The 21,618-nt window shown below is 48.1% G+C and overlaps 1 protein-coding gene across 1 annotated transcript; it reads left to right on the top strand.

Moving 5' to 3' along the window:
- The first annotated feature begins 3,324 nt into the window (after positions 1 to 3,324).
- MEIS3 (Meis homeobox 3) lies at positions 3,325 to 7,976 on the top strand. The gene is given in 14 exon segments (XM_031961648.1): positions 3,325 to 3,452; positions 3,454 to 3,517; positions 3,628 to 3,795; positions 3,928 to 3,952; positions 3,955 to 3,974; positions 4,247 to 4,297; positions 4,421 to 4,588; positions 5,019 to 5,130; positions 5,302 to 5,450; positions 5,757 to 5,833; positions 6,181 to 6,239; positions 6,496 to 6,591; positions 6,818 to 6,894; positions 7,359 to 7,976. Coding segments are annotated over 13 exon segments (1,167 nt in total). The 3' UTR covers positions 6,868 to 6,894; positions 7,359 to 7,976.
- The last annotated feature ends 13,642 nt before the right edge of the window (positions 7,977 to 21,618 follow it).

Genomic DNA, 21,618 nt, shown 5'->3' on the forward strand with positions numbered 1-21,618 from the left:
GTCCCCATCCCAATCTCTTCAGTTGACTCAGATCTTTCTAGCCTTGCCCTTCCTTTCTCCATCCTTTCCATCTGTCTTCCTGTCTTTTGTCTTACATCTCTATCTGTATCCAAACTTTCTCCAGTTTCCTCTGTCCCCTTTCCCAAAGTTCACTCAGTCTTATAGCCTTGTTCCCCCTGTTCTCCCACTCATGTCCCATCCTTCTTTCCCTCTAAATGTCTCTCTCCTGTCTCTCCCAAACAATCCCTCTTTCTCTCCATATTTGCCCCCCCCCCCCCCACCATGGCTGTCTCTCCATCTCCTTCACGGATCTAACTCTTGTTCCTCTGAGTCTCCAGTTTTCTGTATATACTCCCTCTGTCCCCCATCTATCTGTTCCATTCCTTTCTGTTTCAATCCTCTGTCCAAATCTCTTTCCCCCAACCTCCTGTTGAATTGTCATTCATACTTCTGTCCCATGTATCCCTCTGTTCCTATCTCTCTGTCTCTCATTTCTATTTCTCCACCTCTGCCCCATTGGTCTATTTGTCCCATTTTTTGTCACTCATCTGCTTTTCCTCATTTACTTCAATTCTTATCCCTTTATTCCCATCCCTGCTTCCTCATCTTTCTCTGTGTCCTATTCCTATCCTTCAGTCCTACATCCCTCTTGTTCTCCATCACTCCGTTTCTCACTTGTCTTTGATCTGTCCTTTCATTCTTTTAGCCTCCATTTCTCTCTCCCATCCTTCAATCCTTATCTCTCTGTCCCTCTTTGCTTTTTATTTCCATCTCTCTATCCCTTCATTTCTCTTTCCGCCGTCTCTATCCCTCTGTCCTTCATCTATTTGTCCATTATTCCTCTGTCTCTGAACCTTATGTTCCCATTCCCCTATTCTAATTCCTGTATCACATCCCTCTAATTCTCCATTTTCTGTTCCTCTATTTCCCTTTTTCTTCCATCCCTCCATCAATCTATTACTTCTAACCCTCATAGTCATCTTTCCTCACTTTTCTCCACCTCTCTGCTCCCCCAGTCCTTCCCATTCCCGTTTCTCATTCTTTTTTCCTTTAATCTTATTTCTATCCACCTCTCTGGTCTCCATTCCTCCTTTTTATACCCCTATCCCTCTATCCACTTGACCATTAACCATACCATATTCCTCTGGCCCCGTTCCTCTGGTCCCTGTCTATTTGTCTTTCTACCGATGGTCCCCATCCTTCTTCAATGGCTGATTGCTGCCCTCCTCTATTAGAACTTCATCTCTATTTTCATCCTTCTGATCCCTAATTCTCTATCCCATTTCCCTCTATTCTTTTATTCTATAGTCCTCAGCCCTTTCTCCCATCCTTTTCCCCATTTCTTCTCATCATTTCCTTTTCGTTTTCTCTATCTTCTGTCTCCTCCTTATTTTCCCCCAATTTTTAAAATTCTGCCCCCTTTCCCTCCCCCATATGTCCCTACCTCTCTATTGCTCAGTTCTCTGGCACAATTTCCCTTGAATTGATTGCTTTCTGTCACTCTATCCCGCATCCCTCTATTTTCATCCCTCTGTTGTCCTCCACTCAACCTGTATCCCTTATCTCCTTGTCTCATCCCTCTTCTATTCCCCATATCACTCTCTTCATTCATTTTCTCTCATCTCTCTGCTCCAACTAGACTGTTCCCTAGCTCTGTCCCCATCCCTCTGTACTTTATTTCTCTGTTCCTCAACCCTCTGTCCCCATCCCTTTGTCTCCCATTCCTCTGAACTTACTCCCTCTGTCTCCCATGTCTCTGTCCCAGTTCCCTTCATCCTTCTAACACATCCATCGGTCTTCTCTGTTCCTTCCCTCCATCCCCTCGTCTCTGTCCTCTTCTTTCTGTCCTTCTGTCCCATCATCCTTCTGCCTTCATTCTATTTTCTCCCCCCCCCCCAGTCCCATCTCTTTGTTCCATGTTTGTCACTGATTTTGAAGATTGTGGGGGGGAGACAAGTAACAGGAAGAAGAGTTCAGGTTGAGCCCTGGAACACCTAGGGGAGGAAGAGAGAAGGGAAGAGCAGAAGGTCAGCTCCCTGAAGGAGATGACTGTCAGTCAGTGTCCTTTCCAAGTCCCCAGGCTTTGCCCCTCTCATCCTGTAAGATGGGAGGGGACAGACACTGTTCTTCAGCTGAATAATTGGGGTGGGAGTTCTGGGTTGAAATAGACTCCTTGAGGTCTCCCTGTGTCAAAGGAAAAGTTTGGAGCAGAGCTGTGTGAGAGTGTGTGTGTGAGTGTGTGTGTGTGTGTGTGTGTGTGTTTTAAAGAGAAAGCATAATATGTCTGTGTTTGAGTGTGTCTCCCAGCCTGTCTCCCCACCAGTACGTGGGGCAGTGAACAAATACATTTGACTTTATTTGGATTTGTGTTCTGCCAGTAGAAGGGCCTTAGCTCAAGTTGTTTGGGACACACACAGTCGGCTAAACTGAACTAAAATGAAGAGGACAGAAAGTCTTTCTCTTCTCCCTCCCCCAACACACACACGCAGAAGAATATGTAACGAGAAAAAGGCACCTCAGCCCGCACACACTAGGAAGCACAATTAGAAGCCAGGTGTTTCTCCATACACCTGTCTCTGGAGGCTTGCTGATATTGTACTTTCTGTGTATGTGTGTGTGTCTGAATAAGTGTGTGTGTGTGTGTGTGTGTGTGTGTCTGTGTTTGTGAATGAGTGTGTGTGTGTGTCTGTGTTTGTGAATGAGTGTGTGTGTGGGGTTGGTGTGTCTGTGGTGGTAGGTGGTGTGGGGGGAGGGGGTCAGGCCCTGAACGGGGGATTCAAACTCAGACGGTCCTCTGAGCCATCCCCAAGGGATAAGGAATCAATCTCTATGAACGCTTTGAAAGGAAGGGAGGGAAGGAAGAACAAAGACAACTAGGGACGAAAGGAGGTTACCCGAGAAAACAACAAGCAGGATGGAGATGGGGGGTGGAGGGAGGAGGCCCTGGGACACAGCACTAGAGACAGAACATCCGTCTGGTAAGACGTGATACGGCGGCCGGCAGCAGAGACGGAGATGGAGGTGGAAGGGCAGCAGGAGAGACCAGATCGCTCGAGACGCGAAAGCGGCTGGAGGACGGGAGCAAGTAAAGGGGCGAGACAGCCGACCCAGGCAGACGGCACCGGACAGCGATAGGGCGATGGACCGCGGAGATCTGGGCAGCAGCTCCCAGCACCGGGAGGAAGGGCTTTGGGGTGGCCAGGGGAAAGGAAGAGAAAGCTGTCCCACGGCTCCCTGCACTCGTCCCCGACGGCCGGGGTACAGGGAGGTACCCCGGGTCCCGAGGCGACCCCTCTGATTCTTTTTATCCCTGCCTCCACATTGATGGCTGCCTCGTATCCCGCGTGGAAGCGCCGGCCTGGAACTTCCAAGCCGCGCCCCGGGGGCGGGCGGCCCACCGTGCTGCCCCAGGCCTCCTACGGCTCCGCCCCGCCCCCAGGGCCGGCCCGGGCCGGCCCGGGGAGGGGGACTGAAGGCAGAAGATGAGATCTACGGGTGAGGGAGGCTGAGTCCCCTGGTGGGTCCCCGGGCTCCCCGTGCAGTCTGTCTGAGGTCTCCTTCTCGCCTCCGCCTCACTCCAGGGGTCCCCGCCCGCGACCCGCCTGGAAACCCCTCTCCCCGCCCCAGGCACCCTGTTTCCTTCTGGCTCTGGTGTTTGAGAAGTGCGAGCTGGCCACGTGCTCCCCGAGGGACGGGGCCGGCCCGGGGCCCGCGGGAAGCCCGGGCTTGGGGGCGGGGGCCGACGTCTGCTCCTCGGACTCCTTCAACGAGGACATCGCCGCCTTCGCCAAGCAGGTGCGGCCCCTCGGGCGGGAGCCGCTGGGCGGGCCTGGGCGGGGCTGGGGGGGCCGGGAGCCCCTCGGGCGGGGGGCCCCTGAGCCTCGGGCCCCCCTTTCCCTCCTGCCACTCTCTCCCCGTCCGTCTCAGGTCCGCATGGAGAGGCCGCTGTTCTCCTCCCCGAACTGGACAACCTGGTGAGAGCTCAGCACAGCCCTCGGACCCCAAAGCCCCGCCGGGCAGCCCCTCCCATAACCCTGGGCGGGGCTGGAAGACAGTCACGGGGCTTCTTCCCCGCCCCCCCAACCCTGGCTCCAGATCTCCCTCCACAGCCCCCATCTCCGTCTCTGTGTGTCTCTGTTTCTGCCCCGCCTCTCTCGGCCCTCCTCCTCCTCGTCCGCCTCTGTCTCTCCGCCTCCTGCCCCCTCTCGCCCTCTCTGCCCCCGCTCTGTGTCTCTGTCTCCCTCAGATGATCCAGGCCATCCAGGTGCTTCGGTTTCACCTGCTGGAGCTCGAGAAGGTGAGTGCCCGCCTAGCCCCTGCCCCCTCCCAGGCGCTCCCTCCCCCTCTCACCTCTGCCCCGCCCCCTGCCCCCTCCCAGCCGCTCCCTCCCCCTCTCACTTCTGCTCCGCCCCTCCCCCAGGTACACGACCTGTGTGACAACTTCTGTCATCGCTACATCACCTGCCTCAAGGGGAAGATGCCCATCGACCTGGTCATCGAGGACCGAGACCGGGACGGAGATGAGCCCATCGTGCCCTGCAAGGCCGACCTGGACGACTTCCCGCCCCGGCCCCGCCTGCCCCACCAGGTGCGCCCCCCCACGCACACGGTGCAGCCTCAGGCTCGCCCAAGCAGCGCACTCGTGTAACAGCCACAGAGGGACAGTGTCACGCTCAGTGACAGTCACCGCCCCCTCCCCACCACGGAGAATAGCCCCGCTCCGGTCCCGCTCTCCCACGGAGACACTCACTCCCATACAGTGCAAACAGGGCAGGAGAGCACCCGCGCACGCGGTAACAGCCACACACAAAGCCGCCCAGCAGGCGCCCCCGGATAACCGAGGTCGCAGACCCAGGGAGCGCGGGAGCCTGGTCGGCTACCGTGGTTAGGGAGAAACGGGAGCTGGGAGCTGGGAGATCCCGGCAAGGACGGCCCAGGGGCCTGGACCACCTTGTGTCTTCCTCCGCTGCTTTGCGGGGACCCCAAGGCTCCAGCCCCCCTCATTCTCTCCCCTTCAGAACCATTCCTGGGTTCGGGACCACAGTGACAGCGGGTCTGTGCACCTGGGCACGCCGGGTCCATCCAGCGGAGGCGTGGCCTCCCAGAGCGGGGACAACTCCAGCGAGCAGGGTGAGCATGGGCCGCAAGGCCAGGGATGGGGAGAGACCCAGGAAGGGCAGGGATGGGGAGAGACCCAGGAAGGGAGGGACGGGGAGTGACCCAGGAAGAGCCCGGGGCCCTGGGGGACCCGGCAGGTTCCAGCTTCAGGCTCTGGTGAGCACAGCCTTTCTCCCCCCTCAGGAGATGGGCTGGAGACCCGAGCAGCCTCCCCCAGCTCTGGGCCGGAAGACGACGAGCCCGACCACGACCAGAGGCAGAGTAAGAAGCGGGGCATCTTCCCCAAGGTGGCCACCAACATCATGAGGGCCTGGCTCTTCCAGCACCTGGCGGTGAGCCCTGCCCCCCCCCCCCCGGGGAGTGGGGGGGGCACAGCCAACCAGACCCACAATGAATCTGGCAAGTGGGTCCTCCCATAAGCTCCCCCCCAGGTATTCCTCAGGCTTCAGGTGCCCCAGGCCTCAGACCCTTCCCCAGAGCCCCGGCACCTCTGGGCTTGGCTCAGGGGAAAGAAAAGCCCTCAATCCCTTCCTCTGGTGGAATCTAAAGATGTCTGGGAGGTCCTGAGCTTGGCCACTGCTCCTCTTTCTCTCGTGGGGATGACTCCCGGTCCTTCTCCCCCCTCTGTATGCCCCCAGCACCCCTACCCCTCTGAGGAGCAGAAGAAGCAGCTGGCCCAGGACACAGGTCTCACCATCCTACAGGTCAACAACTGGTGAGGAGCTCCTGAGGGCAGAAAGGGAGGGGGCTGAGGGACTCCTGAGGGCAGAAAGGAGGGGGCTGAGGGACTCCTGAGGGCAGAAAGGAGGGGGCTGAGGGCTCCTGTGGGGAAAAAGGGAGGGGGCTGGGGGGTTCCTGAGGGCAGAAAGAGAGGTACCTAGGGCCCCCCCTTCCCTCTGACTCTATCTCTCTGCCCCTGTCCCTCCTCACCACCTGCCTGCCCACCCAGCTCTTGCCGGGCCCTCCCACTATCTCCTGGACCTGGATGTCTGCGTCTCTCCCTGATTTCATCCGGGTCTCCTCTTTCTCCCATGTTTATTGTCTGTGAATCTTCTCCCACAGGTTCATTAATGCCAGGAGGCGGATTGTGCAGCCCATGATCGACCAGTCCAACAGGGCAGGTGTGTGAGTGTGAGTCTGTGTGTGTGTGTGTGTGTGTGTGTAAAAACAGGACTTGGAGCAGGAGAGGGACCTTAGGGACCATCCAGCTCAGTCTCCTTATTTGACAAAGAGGGAAACTGAGTCCTAGAAGGGGAGGGAGTGACAGCTCCAAGCCCGCGGCTGCGCCGGGAGCCCCTTCCTCACCTCCCCGTGGTCCTGGGCTGTCACTGCTGGGCTGGGGGCCCGCGCTAAGGGATGGTGTCGTCCCCCCCACAGGCCCGGGCACAGCCTACAGCCCTGAGCACGGCGCAGCCCTGGGGACCTTTGGGCCAGACCAGAGTCCCGGCCCCGGGCCCCCCATGAGGACCACCGGTAAGCCCTGCCCCCACCCGGCTCCTCCCATTCCCAGACTGCAGAGATCTTCCCACTCCCCCAGCCTCCTTTGGGGGCCCAGGGCTTATGAATAATGCATAAGCTTCCTTTGCATGCAGGAGCCCACGCTACCCTAGTCCCACCCACTGTCGCTTCTTAAAGGGCCCACACCTCCTTGATGGGGGGGAGACCTAGGGGGGGTCCTTCCCGCATCTCTCGTCCCCAGGGTCCATGGGCATGAGCGTGAGCCTGGACAGGCAGTGGCACTATATGTAGGGGCACTTGCAGCCTCGCCCACTGATGGTGAGTGGCCCCCCCACCCCCTGGGTCTCCTTGTATCCCCAGCCCTTGGAACAAGGGTGGGGGGAGGAGGGAAGGGAGGAGGCTGGGGGCAGCCTCCTGGGCATTATCTGGGAGGGTCCGGTGAGAGGAGCGAGCCTGGACTGCCCCCCAGCCCCACCTCCCCAGGCTGCCCGGCTCCTTCCCTGCCCACCTTTGCTTCTCATTCTCCCTCTCTGTCTCTCCTGGGGCCCTGTCCCTCAGTTTCCCTTTCTGTCTCTTTCCTGTCCTGTTCCTCCTTCCCCCTCTCCCTTCTTTCTCCCCCTCTCTCTCTCTCTCTCTCTCTCTCTCTCTCTCTCTCTCTCTCTCTCTCTCTCTCTCTCTCTGTTTCTCTCTGTCTCTCTCTCTTCATGATCTCTTACTGTCTCCCCCTGTTTCTTCTCTTTCTCTGCCGTTCTCTGTGTCCCGGCTCGTATGCCCGGGATCAGGGAAGATAACAGAACGTGAAGGGAGGAAAAGTCAAAGAAGGGAGATCTGGGACCGCCAAGCTCCTCTCCATCTCCTGACCCTCTGCAAACCCTTCTTTCTCCAAAGCCAGGACTCCTTCTCCATGGACATGGGGGCTCCTGGGAGCTGAGCCCCCACCCCCGGGGCTCCTAGCCAGGGCCCCCCGATGCGGGCCGGGCCTGACGCCCTCCCATCTCAACGCCTACCTCCCCGGGCTCCCCGGGCTCCTGGGCTGGGACTCGCTGCACACTGAGCTATCCATCCCTCACTGATGATGAGAAGATACCCTCTCCATCCTGCAGGCCCCTTCCCTGCTTCTCCCCGAGCCCCAGGCCCCCCCCCCCCTTGCCCCACCCCGGGGAGCGGGCCCAACGGCAGGGGCGGGGGAACGTCCAGGCCCCTCCTCGGGCTTGGGCCAGAGAGGTCTGGGGCACAGACAGGGCGGGGTCCGGGGTTCTCCCTGTCTTCCCCGGCTCTGCCCCTACTCTCTTAGCCTGTCTCTTTCTCAAACTTTTTTTAAAAATGATAAAATCTTTAAAAAAAAAAGAAACTCGACCTTCTGCTCCAGCCTCTTTCCCTTGTCAGTCTGTCCCTGTGTTTGTCTCTCTGGTTAACAATGGAGACCAGACTAAGGGAGCGAGGGGGTGGTCCCTGGGGAGGGGGATAAGGGGGCCCGATTCCTCTGGCCCATGGCTGTATCCCCCCCCCCCAGTTCCAGAGGCTCTTTCTCTGCCTCGGTACCGGGCCCTTTCTTGGGGTCTCCCCCCCCCAAGCAGTGTTCAGCCAAGCCTCCCAAGAACTGAGGGAGAGGCCAGGGACTCCGGGATGACCGAGAGGCTCCACTGGGCCCGGGAGGCCCAGACCTGGAGGGACAGGGTGGGGCGGGGGGGCTTGAGTCAGAGGGAAACAACGGAAGCCGACCCCCCCTTTCCTTCTTCCCTATCTTCTGCTCTCTATCTCTTCCCTTCATTGGCTTCTCAGCCGGACCTGGGGAACGGGGACAAAGGGGGACAGAATGTCAGATCACAATGTTTCCCTTAATAAAAGTCCACCCCCTTTATTGGACAGATAAGGAAACTGAGGCTCGGGAAGGGGGTCAGCAAATCAGTGGGCCTAGTTCCCAGGCCAGGGCTCTTTCCACCATCTGCCTGTGGGCCCGCCCTAGACACTTGGGGTCCCTGAACCAGTGGGGTTTCTCTTAGGAGCAGTTTGGGGTCTTTTCTTGGAAGAGAAACTAAGGCAGATTCAAAAATTGAGGGTGAGTGAGTGGGAATCCTACGCCATCTCTTAGAGCCTGATTCATAGAGGAATGAACAAACAGAATGAAAAAACTTTTATTAAGCACTTGCTGTTTGCCAGGAGCCAGACGTGGGGCAGTGACCCAAGAGTCCCTTCTCTCAAGCTGCTGGCACTGAAAAGGGAGAGGGAGGCCAGGGAAGGGCAGGGCCCCAGCCGTCTGTGTCCACTCTCGCCCAGAGGCCGGGGCCCAAAGTAAGTGGGGCGGGGGCAGCAAGAGGAGCCCCGACTTCTTGGTGGTGGGCTGGGGTCAGCTAGACAGAGCGGGTTCAGAATGTGATTGTGAGTGTGTGTGATTGTGTGTCATTGTGAGTGTGTGTGATTGTGTATGGGGGATTGTGTGTGAGTGTGTGTGATTGTGTCTGTGTGTGTGATTCTGTGTGTGATTGTGAGTGTGTGTGATTGTGTATTGGGGGATTGTGTGTGAGTGTATGTGATTGTGTGTGTGATTCTGTGTATGTGTGATTGTGAGAGTGTGTGATTGTGAGTGTGTGTGTGTGATTGTGTGTGATTGTGAGTGTGTGCATACAGATTCTGACCTTTGCACTAATCGCAGGGGCCGGCAGTCTCAGCGCCCCCCGCAGGCCGTGTTGGGTCTCCCTCTAGATCTGAGGGCCTCGTGGAGATGGCTCTGGAGCCCGGTCTCCCCTCCACATGATCCGCCCCTTCTTGCCAGCCATCCACATCTCTAGTACCGTCTCTTTGACTTCTCCCTTCTTCTTTTTCTCCTTTTTCTTTTTTTCTCTATTCCTTTCTTCCTTCCTCCTTCCGTCCCCCCTCTCTTTTTCTCTTTTTCTTTTTTCCCTTCCTCCCTTTCTTTTTTCTCTATTTCTTCCTCCCTCCCTCCCTTCCTTTCTTTCTCTCAAACGGGCCTTCATTACACGCGGGATGCAACCTGTTCACACTCACTGGGCACCTCTCCAGGCCCTGTGAGGGACCTTGCACTGAGGTCTGTGGAAGCCATAGAACTTCCCATCGTTTTTCAATCTCTGCAGCACCATCTGGGCTTTCCTTAGCAGAGACACTGGAGTGTTTACTAGTTCTTTCTCCAGCTCATTTTACAGATGGGGAAACTGAGGCAGCCAGGGTGAAGTGACTTGCTACAAGAGCTAGTAGGTCCCTTTGGCCAGATTTGAACTTGGGAAGATGAGTCTTCCTCATCCCAGCCTGGCGCTCTCCACTGAGCCACCTGGCTGCATTCTCCCTGGAATAATGTTGTTTTAATGGGCCTTTATTTTATAAAGACACTTGGGTCATTAAGAACTCTGGACACACTCCCAGCGGTAACGCAGTCTCATCTCTTCCTCTGGAGTTCAATTCTGGACTTGACCGTTAGCCATGGTCAGCGTTAGACCAAGAGACAGGATTATATAGCTTGTCTTTCCGTCCCACAAAGGATGAAGTTGGATCACAAATTTCCTTGAAGCCTGAGATTCTGACTCTAAAATGTTTAAAAGGCTGTGAAGTTTGCTATGATTTTATCCATTTTGCAAACCCACGATTCTCCAATTCTATGATCCTTTGATTCTATGAATTCTGAAATCATTAGGACGTCAGAGAGATTCTGTGATTTGGCAAAGCTATGATTTTACAAAGTCTGAAATCCTTTGATTCAGCAATAACATCATTTTTAAATTCTCTAAAATTTAAATTCTACAATGCCATCAAATCAGAAATTCTACAAGCCCAAGATTCTCCGCTTTGAAAGGTTGTGATTGTTTTTTCTTCTCTCTCCTGCCTTCCTTCCATCATTTCTTTTTTTTCTATTCTTTCCTTTCTCCCACCCTCCCTCCTTCCTTTCCTCCCTTCCTCCCTTTCTCCTTTCTCTTCCTTTTTTCTCTATTTCTTTCTTTCTTCCTCCCTTCCTTCCTTCCTTCCTTCCTTCCTTCCTTCCTTCCTTCCTTCCTTCCTTCCTTCCTTCCTTCCTTCCTTCCTTCTTTTCTCTCTCTATAGAGACTATAATTCAGAATTCTCTGCTTTTAAGAGACTGACTTTATAATTCTCTGAAGCCCGAGCTTCTGGGACTGAGATGCCCTTGCCCTGGCCATTCTCACCCGAGATGGAAGCGGGACAAGCAGGTGGTAGGACTGGGGTCTGGCCGCAGCAGTGAGAATTTCCCAGGCCAGTCTAAGGCTCCCTAAGGTATCGGGCTACCAGTCCCCAGTCCTGCCGGCCTCTGAGGGTGGGACGTTTGGAGCCCACCAGGAACAGGTGGGGTGGAGGAGAGAGAGAGTCTATAGAGGGGAAGGGAAAGGTACAGAAAGGAGATTAGGGGATGAGAGGGCAGGGAGGGATAATTGAAGACCGTCTGAGATAGAAAGAGTCCCAGAGACTCCCTCTTCTCTCATTGTACAGATGGGGAAACTGAGGCCCGGTGAAAGTAGAGTTTTCGGAAGGATGAGCTTTTCTTGTAATGGACACTGTCTGGGGAGAAGAAACAGCTACTGCACCATCCCAACCCCCCCCCCCCAGTCTTCTCTGGGAGGCTCTATGCTCCCCCCACTCCTTCTCATGACCTGGGGTCTTGCCTACTTCATTCGCTGTAATTAAACCAATTGGCTCCAGCAGCAGCTTCAGAGAGTGGAAGGAAGGAAGGTGGGAGGAAGGTTAATGGTAACTAAAAATACCTGGCCCCCTCCCACCCCCAGGACCCGAGTCCCAGCAGTGAGCAAGCCCGATTAGGGAGAGGAGGGTATCTGGGGGGGGGGCAGGGAAGGGGTGTCTATCCGTGTGTCTGTTAAGACTGTGCAAATAAGCACCTCCCAGGGTGTCAGTGTCACATGAGGGTGCCGTGTCTCACATGATGCTGTGAGCCCCTGAGTGTGATACAGGCCATTAACCAATCAACCAACAGGCTTTTAGGAAGCAGCCAGGTGGCTCAGTGGGTAGGGCACAGGGCCTAGGGTCCAGAAGGCCAAGTTTAAATCCTCACTCTGTCCGCCTCGGTATGCTCATCTGTAAAATGGGGATCATAATTGTACCCATGTGAGGGATATAGAAGACCCTTACCCAAAATAACTACTCAGAGATCATTCAAAATAGAAAGCAGAAAGGTTATTTATTAATATTTATTATTAATAATTAATTAATTAAAAAGTTAATTATTAATAAATCCTCAAGAGGATGAGCAATTCCACCACGAGGAGGGAAAGAGAGAAAGCTCTCGATAGACGGGCTAAAGATTTAGGAAAGATATATAGCTTTTATAGATGCTGTTACAAAGGATTACATCATAGGTTGGGGAGCATTAAGAAATAGATACCAAAAGCAGATTAGACCAGAACATTTTCAGTTTCCCCGATTCCGAGAGGAATCACCCATCAGACCTTCAAATTTCAGATTACTGAGCTGACGACACTTAATAATCTAAATATTGATAGCATTGAACAAGGATAAATGTCACCACCTCTGGTTAAGTAAATGTATCTAAAGTGTAAGTAAATATTGGCTTGCACACCCCGTGCTTATGGAGGTCACAGAGACATAGAAATAATAATAAAAAAGATAAAATACAGAAAAAGGATTTAAACATTTCTGTAAATTCTTCACCTTCTCTCTCCTTTCCACACATTCCCAGGGTTGTTGGGAAGATCAGTCGAACTGGTATTTATAAATCATTTTTCAGACCTTGCCGAACGCTGATTATTACTATTCTCATTACTATCCTGAGGCGTTAGCTTCCGTAGAACTTGGCTCTTTCTCGGTATTTTGGGGAATCGGCCTCGGATGTTGCTTCCAGCTCCAGGTTTGTGTTCTTAAGAAATTGGTTTAAAATATTTCTGCCGTGTTTAATATGTATTGGACTGCTCGTCATCTAGGGGAGGGTGTGGGGGAAGGGAGGGAAAATTGGAACAGGTTCTGCAAGGTCTAATGTTGAAGAATTGTCCATGCTCGTGTCTTGAAAAATAAAAAGCTTTAATTAAAAAAAAAGTTTAAGGAACAGCTAGGGGGTGCAGCGGATAGAGCACAAGCCCTGAAGTCAGAGGGACTCGAGTTCAAATTTGACCTCAGACACTTAACGCTTCCTGGCTGTGTGACCCTGGGCAAGTCACTTAACCCTGATTGCCTCAGCAAACAAACAAACAAACAAAAAAAAAAAAAAAAAAAAAAAAAAAAAGAAGAAGAAATTGGTTTAAAAGTCAAGAATTGTCCAGAAAAACTACTCTTCCAGATTTTCCTGGAGGAGATGTGTTCTTGGGGAGAACATGAAAGTCTGCAATAACACTAATTCTCTAAATTACTGCGAACGCACGTTCATTCATTCACCTCACACTTGCAAAGGTTTTTCCCAATCTTTGTGTTCCGGACCCCTTGAGACCTACTGGTGAAGTCTCGCGTCATGTCCTCAGAATCAGCTTTTTAAATGCGTTAAATAAAATACAGGGGATTACAGAGAAAACCAATTTTACGGGAATAGAGTTGTTCTATATATTTTTTTCAAAGTTCGTAAAAGCTGAGCTGGAATGCAATCACCTCACTGTATACATAGGGAAACTGAGGCCTGGAAAATGGAAGGAGTTTGACAGATACCATTCAGCAAATGCAGAAAAAGAACTCCTGAGACCCAGGTTTCCCACTGCCATCTGACCTGTCTCTCTAGGGATGTGGGAAGGACAAAGCAACTCTGAGAGACCAGGACAGTTGGGTTCCCTTGAGGAACCTTTATATTCTTTTATATTTATTTCTTTGTAATTATGTATATATTCTTTTATAGTTCTTTATAATTATGTATATATTTTGTTTCTTTATAATTATATATATTTTCTTTTATATTTATTTCTTTATAATTATGTATATATTTTATGTTTATAATTATGTATGTATACTTTTATATTTATTTCTTTATAATTATGTATATATTCTTTTATATTTCTTTATAATTATGTATATATTTTGTTTCTTTATAATTATGCAGATATTCTTTTATATTTCTTTATAATTATGCATATATATTATTTTACAATTCTTTATAGTTATATATATTGTAGAGGGCCAGGATTAAATAAGTCCATATACAGAAAAAGTCTAGTTCAGGTATTACTTAATTCCTGCTCTCTGTAAAGTGAACAATTCGAAGCCTTGGCTCTCCATCTCCCTAACAATGAATACTGGAGATAAATTTAGGATAATCTTGAGGGAGAATGCATGTGACAGGGACCAGGCAGCACAACTAAGCTATTTACAACTCTGTTTCGACAAATACCTGAGGGTTGCCCATTTCTGTTGCTCACAGTCCCGATACAATGACTATCTTGTTATTGCTAGTTAAGGTGGAACTGAAATGTCAAAGTCCGGACTACCCATTAACCCTAGAATTCATCTGGCATCACCTGGAGGTAGCTGCTGTTAATGGGACACTGGCTTAAAGAGTTAGAAAGTCTGGCCCCCAGATTAATAAAGGGAGATCACAAAGCCTACTTTCCGCCTGGTCTCAGAGATTCATTTCAGACTCAGTCTCCGTACTCACTGGAGCTGCACCTGACAGTATATTTGTTTGTATAATATTACCCCACGGACTCTTTTGAGAGTACAGGGGATACATTCTTGTCATCCAAAGGAGACACTTGAAAAAATCTGATTGCTTCATTGATTGTCCTTAAATATAGTAAAAATTCTATGTGTGTAAAAAAACCTATGATTCTAAAGTAACTATATAAGTAGATATTTACATATATAATTTATAGTTATATATATATGTGTATGTGTGTATGTATGTATGTGTGTGTGTATATATATATATATATATATAGAGAGAGAGAGAGAGAGAGAGAGAGAGAGAGAGAAGGATAAAGAGAGAGAGAGAGACACAGAGAGACACACAGAGAGATAGAGAGAGAGAGAGAGAGAGAGAAAGAAAGGGGGGAAGAGGGGGGGAGAGAAAGAGACACAGAGAGATAGAGAGACAGAGACAAAAGGCAACAAAGACACACAGAGAGAAAGTAATCGTATGTTTAACAAACTATTTTCCCAATATTTTCTCTGGGCTTTTAAAGTCTTCCTGGCTCTAGTTCCTTTGTACATTCTATATGATAGCCAAACTGGTCTGGTCTTCCTATGACTCCCCCATCTCCACTCTCTATACCTTTGCCCAGGCTGTCCCCCATACCTGATTTGCCTTCCCTCCTCTCTAACCTCTGCCTCTCCCAAGTTAGTTTCTTTTTCTCCTTAGTTTACTTGAAAACTCAGGCCTTTTACAGGGCTGCAGGGAGTACCATAGTGCACAGAACCCCAGGCCTGGAGCCAGGAGAACTCATCTTCCAAATCCAGCCTCGGCTGCTTCCCTGGATAAGTCCCTTCACCCTGTCTGCCTCAGTTTCCTCATCTGTAAAATGAGCTGGAGGAGGAAACGGCCAATCACTCCGGGATCTTAGCCAAGAGAACCCCAACTCTCCAGCCTGGGGGTTATGGAGAGTCAGATGTGACTGAATTATGGGTCTTTTATGCTCTCTGGTGTTCCCTCCAAATGATATTGCATTTATTATCTATGTATTTTGCACAGAAAAATGGCAGCATGACATAGAGCTGTCCCAGGTTTAAATCCCACCCCCAATACACCTGGGAAAGTCATTTAAACTAATCCAGGCGACTCCCCCAGACTAGACTGTTGCCAGAAAGAATCCCAATGTTGGCCAAGGGGTTTCCCCATATTTACTTATTTATGAGGCAGCCAGAGAGTCCAGTGGTCTGAGCACTTACTAGGTTTGTGGATCCCCCTGTCCCGCAATAGAAGGGAAGGCCCGGAGGCCAATGAGCATCCTTGGAAGCTGAGGCCGGGCAGGGATTGATCAGCGCTGTGATAAAGGGGCAGAGACCCCAGAGAAAAGTCCAGGCTACCGTTGAGCTGGACCACCGAGGGCTCAAGATGGGGAAGGGAAGTGAGCGGACCCCGTCCTGGAAGGATACCTGGGAGAGCACCAGAGGTCAGGGGGAGGGGGGAGGTTCCAGGCTGCAAGACAACAGGAGAGGTGGAATCATGGTGGATTATGATAGGGAACAAGAGCTCCTGAATGTGGAAGCCGAAGCCTTGTGGGATATGTGGAGAGTTGGCTGTGGCTCTCTTAGTGGCTGAAGAGGAAGAGGAAAAATGAGTGAGCTGAGGGACTGGGAGGCCAAGGGAGCCTCAGTATGTGCACAAGCCTTTCATCTGAGAGAAATTAGGGAGGAGAGAATTCTCGTGAGCCTTGGCCTGGGCTCACTGACCTCGGAAGTCACAAAGGCCCCCAGAATCTGGAATGGGCGAAAAGGATGGATTGAGCGATATCCAAAGGACTGAGGTTCTTAGCGAAGGAGGTGGAGGGAGAGCCAGGAAGGGGCACAAAGAAGTGTCCGGGGAAACTGAGTCACTGAAATGAACCTTGGTTTCAGGGAAAGCAAACAGATGGAGAAAGCGGCCAAGGAGAAAGGTTTAGGATAAAAGCAGTTTTGTTAAGTATGGAACAGACATTCCAGAGAGCACAAAGGGCTGGTTGGTCTTGTGGACCCGATGGAGCCCGCTCTAACCCATGGCTGCTGGAGCAGACTAGAGACAACAAATAAAAATCTAATTTCAAAGGGAGGAAAATGGGTTGCAAGCAAAGACTCGGGCGCAGGACTTCCGCCCGAGTGGGAAGATGGGGGAAGTCAGATGTCAGATACCGGGTATGAAGCTATCCGCTATCAGAAGTCATCATTTTAGGCCCGTTCTAGAGTTCCAGGAAAGCCAGATTTTTAATCTCAGTTTTTGTCATTCGGTGGATTACCCGGCAATCCCAGGCATCATGTCCTCCTTAAAGAGCCCCAAAGTAGCCAGATTTTGGCACCTGTAGCAGTGTCTGGGCGGTGGGCCTGAGCCCTGCCCATGAGGGCTAGCACCTCCAGTGGACACTTCTGATTCCCAGAATGACCCTGGGACACTTGTGGGCTGCTTCTAGAGCCGCCCTCTCAGGAGCAGGGGCTTTCTTCAGATGGTCCAGGTGGACACCCCCAAAATTTAGCAGCTCTGGGAGCAGTTAGGGACCCTTAGGGGAAGCTCCTCCCAGCAATCTGAATGGGAGTTTCTGGTCAGCACGACACAGGTCCTTGTTTGAGGATCTCTAAGCAGCACAAAGAGATGGGCCAGTTACCCAGACATGCAGGGCTAGGTTCAAACAATAAAGCTCCCTTAATGGCATAATTAATCAGGTCACGGACCCAGCGAACTACTCCGAGGAGTCACAATGGACTCATTTTGAGGAGGAAGATTTACGTGTCACCAAAGTAACCAAGAAAATTTAAAGCAACACCTTAACACAAAAGACCAGAGCCCGGAAAGAGATATCCCCGATATTAATTCACACCGAGTCTCCTTGTATCCTAGTAACCCATTCTCCATGTACATTTAAGCAGCACATTCTGAGTCCCAGATATCTGATATCGTCGGTCCCCAGATAGCCTTTCAAGCTGCTCATTCTCAGAATAGTTTTCAAAGGGGCCCTGCTTCTCTGGTTCCAAATCTAGAGCTTTGGAGATAATTCTGCATTTAAATCTGGATCTCCAATTCTGAACTCCAGAAAATCTCACTTCATAAACCGTTCTCTCCTTACCTAAATCCTATACCTGGTATAAGAATCCTTGAAAAAATTTATGAGGTTCTAGGGGAGGGGGAAAGGAGAAAAGGGGGGAAATTAGAACACAAGGTTTTGCAAGGGTCGGTGGTGAAAAATTATTCTTGCATGTGTTTTGAAAATAAAAAGCTTCAATAAAAAACAGAAGAAAGGGGGGAGTTAAAAAAGAAAATAATTGATTAATTTAAAAAATTATGAGGTGTTTAACATGTATTGGATTTCTTCTGTCGAGGGGAGGGAGATGGGGGAAAGGGAGGGAGAAAAACTTGGAACACAGGGTTTTGCAAGGACAGATGTTGAAAACTATCTTTGTGTGTATTGTGAAAATAAAAAGCTATTATTTTTAAAAATTAGCATACTAAAAAATTTTTGAGAGTCCAACTGCAAAATGAAGTCCTCGGCCTTTTAAAATGATCAGATACCTTAAAAATGGAAAAATGATTTCACTTTTTTTTACTATTATCAATACAACTTGTGTGTAACTTTCTTAATCCTTAATAAATCCTTAATTTAATTTATATTAACTTCATTAATAAATCCTTAATTTAATTTAATTTATTTCTGCTGAGGTGATGGGGTGATTGGGGACTTGTCCAGGGTCACACAGCTAGAAAGTATTACGTGTCTGAGACCAGATTTGAACTCAAGTCCTCCTAACTTCAAGGCTGGTGCTCAATCTATTGCACTACCTAGCTGCTCCCTTCATTCGATTTTAAAAATTAAATACTAAAACATACTCAATGACTAAATTTCCATGATAGATAAATTTGGAAGCCAATCACATTATATATGTATACATATATATAATATTATATGTATAGTTCTTAGAGAAAACCATCTAATTCAGCTGCTTTCTTTTTTTCCTTTTTAAGAATATATTTAATAATTTAAAATTTAAATGCAAAATGAGAAAAAACAAAAGAGAAAAAGAGAGAAAAAAAAAACCATTGTCACTGCAGACCATGAGGGAGCATTCAAAATATATAACAATAAATTTCTGTTTCGAGAAAGCACATATAATATTACAAGACACTAAATTTCTAATTGTCCATCTTTTCTTTGTTTCCCTGTTATTCCATTTAATTAGAAAACTTTCACATTACATCTTTGTCTTATTACTTTGTTGAATCATTTCCCCCTTAATTTGACCGCAGATAGAGATTAAAATCGTAAAACGTTCATACTATAGTAGCTCAGAGACGTTCCGGTATCGATCTATAACTTAATAGATTTAGTATTGTACTTAGAAAACTTCTTGATTACAGACATTTGCTATAAAAGGAGAAAAAAGGACATAGTTATAACAATGTCATCTATCATTAACAAGGGAAAAACTCCCTTCGCTCCGACTCCACGCATTAGTCCTATTTGACGGCCAATCCTGTATAATCACAGTGTTTCAAAAGCGAGGTTTAAGATTAACCAGGTAGGGATTTTTCTTTTCAGAAAGGATATAACACAATGGGGAACTCGAATCAGGAGGATCTCACCTAAGCCGTGTCAAGTGCCACTTTTCCCTTAGATCTCCTAAGCAGTTCCTGGAGTGTAGTACGTGCCATTTTCTACTATTGGTTTCATGAAAATTCGGATGATTGTTCCATAATCAAAGTTCAAAACAATAAGAAATTACAGTTTCGGGAATTTTTACTTTAAATAAGAAAATTTCACTCACCCCAACTCAGCGTTTACATATCTTTCTTGATGTTTCCCCAACAGTTAACATTTCATTTATCCTTTACTTAGAAATGAAAAACTACCCATATTCTGGGCCTTCAGACATATAGCAAATACCTAAGAGTTGACTCAGCAATACGTTCAAGCGACATCTTTAAACCTCCCTATACACTTTCATAATAGCCAGGAATCGCAAGTGAGAGTTTGGGATAATATGTTATTATCTATTTTAGAACAAAATATTTTATTAAATTATTTATTATTAGAATATTTATTAAATTAAAAAGATTTTATTAAATATTCATTAAATTATTTATTATTAAAAGATTAATTAAATTAAAAGATTTTATTAAATATTCATTAAATTATTTATTATTAAAAGATTTATTAAATTAAAAGATTTTATTAAATATTCCTTAAATACTGAAGTTTTCAAATATCTATTTTTATCGCACCCTTTTAAAAGCCCAATTCATGTACAACAACCTCTGGATTAAAAACTCGTTTTTCCTAACATCATTACTGTTACAACGGTCTCTCAAATTTCATAATATAAGAGAATTCAGAAATACGACGACAGCACGAATAATATCATGTATTTAAAACATGAAACAAAACTTCAGATGACATTTGTTGCGTTTCCAAAATATCACATATTAAAATCATTATTCTTATTCCCTTTGGCATTTTAAAATCACTTTAGAGTTATCAGGTATGGAACAATTACATTCAGTTAAAGAAATAATAATCCACTGCTTAGCAAACGCCACTCACTGTGTTAAATACTTTAAAATCATTCTATTATTTTGGCCTTCAAAACAACCCTGGGAAATGGGTACCATTATTACTTTCCTTCTTATAGATCAGGAACAGAGATAATATAATTTGCTCAAGATTGCACAGCTAATAAGTTTCTGCAATTGCACATAATTCAAGTTTCCCTACATTTTTCTTTTTCTGCTTGGGCAAGTGGGGTTAAGTGACTTGCCCAGGGTCACACCACCAGGAAGTGTTAAGTGTCTGAAGCCAGATTTGAACTCAGGTCCTCCTGACTTCAGGGCTGGTACTCTATCCACTGCACTAAGTAGCCACCCCTCCCTACATTTTTCAAACATTTTTTTTAAAAGCATCTGGATTTGGGAATCTCTTTGGTTTAAACAATCTTTTCTCTTTTCATGGTCAGAAATGTCAAGGAAGGGTTAACAAGAGACTGATATAAGGTATAAATCATTTACCTTTTTTTTTTCTTCATTCTGGGATTACTTCCAGAATAGTTGCCTTCCTTCATTGCTCTAATGAAGCTATTAATCTGGCCATTTATTTTATTTTAATTTTTTAAAATAGCTTTTTATTTACAAGTGATATGCATGGGTAATTTTACAGCATTGACGTTTGCCAAACCTTCTGTTCCAACTTTTCCCCTCCTTCCCCTCACTCCTTCCCCCAAATGGAAGGTAGATCAATACATGTTAAATATGTTAAAGTATAAATTAAATACAATATATGTATACATGTCCTAACAGTTATTTTGCTGTACAAAAAGAATCAGACTTTGAAATAGTGTATTATTACTGGCCATTTATTTTAACTTTTAAATTTTAATTCTCATTTTTCCTTAAAACAAATTCTACAGTGGTACCCCAAGACTTACTAAGATATTCCAGAAGGGAGCGAGTTCCTGGAATTGCCAAAAGTCTCAGGAGTTCTCCCTTGTAATCTTAAAAAATGATACATCCTCAAACTTCCTAAATATGCTAAGATGCTTTAGCAGTTCTACCTGAGATTTTCCCTGGAGTTCCACTATAATCAAAGCTGAAATGACAAGGGGGAAGTATGTGGCAGATTTTGTTGTTGTTGTTGTTGTTTTTCTTTCCTCTTCTAACCTTAGAAAAGTCTAAGTGGGAGTTAGTCCTGCTTACTGGGACAACTGCTTCAATTAGGAAAGTTCCTTCACTTCCCCCGAATTCTAAACTCTCTGGTGACAGCCTTAAGGAGTTTTTCTGGCCGGCTGAAATTTAACTCTCTCAAGGTAACAGGATCTAGCTCACCTCGCCAACACGACACAGACATTTTACATTTTATTATTATTATTATTATTTATTCTTTTTACAATTTTACATTTTATAAAGACAAAGATTTAGATAAAACAGTCAGACACAAACAGACACAGTTTTAACAAAGCTCATGGTCACAGGCCATACCTGGGAACAGAGGCTCAGAACTAGCCAAATACTCTCTTGCTTCTGGCCCCAAGCCAGAACAGAGCAGGTAGGAACCTCCTGGCCTTCGGAGACTGGAAACAAACAGAGCAGACAGGAAGAGTTGGTTAGGGGGCAGCTCTAGCAGAGAGACTGAGACCCAGTCACTGTTGTTTTCCTCAAAGAATGGAGAGCTGGGAGACTGGGGCAGGGACAAGGGTGGAGGAGTCCCAGACAAGTTGGAGTCTGCAGAAATAAGTCTCTCCCGGTGCTCAGTCATTTCTCCTGGTGCTCAGTCCAGTGGCCCAGCTCCATGTCTAATCCCACTCCTGACACTAATTAATGTTAACCAGACAGAATCAGTCCCAGAGTGGCTGGAGCCCAACAAAGCTAGAGACAGGAGCGTGAGGGATCAAAAAGAGCTTAGTTTCAAGGTGAGGGAAAGGGTTTGCAAGCAAGGAGACGGGCTGGAGCCCGGGCCCTGCTAGGGA

This window comes from Sarcophilus harrisii, chromosome 3, assembly GCF_902635505.1.
Source record: "Sarcophilus harrisii chromosome 3, mSarHar1.11, whole genome shotgun sequence".
In the NCBI taxonomy this organism is placed as follows: Eukaryota; Metazoa; Chordata; class Mammalia; order Dasyuromorphia; family Dasyuridae; genus Sarcophilus; species Sarcophilus harrisii.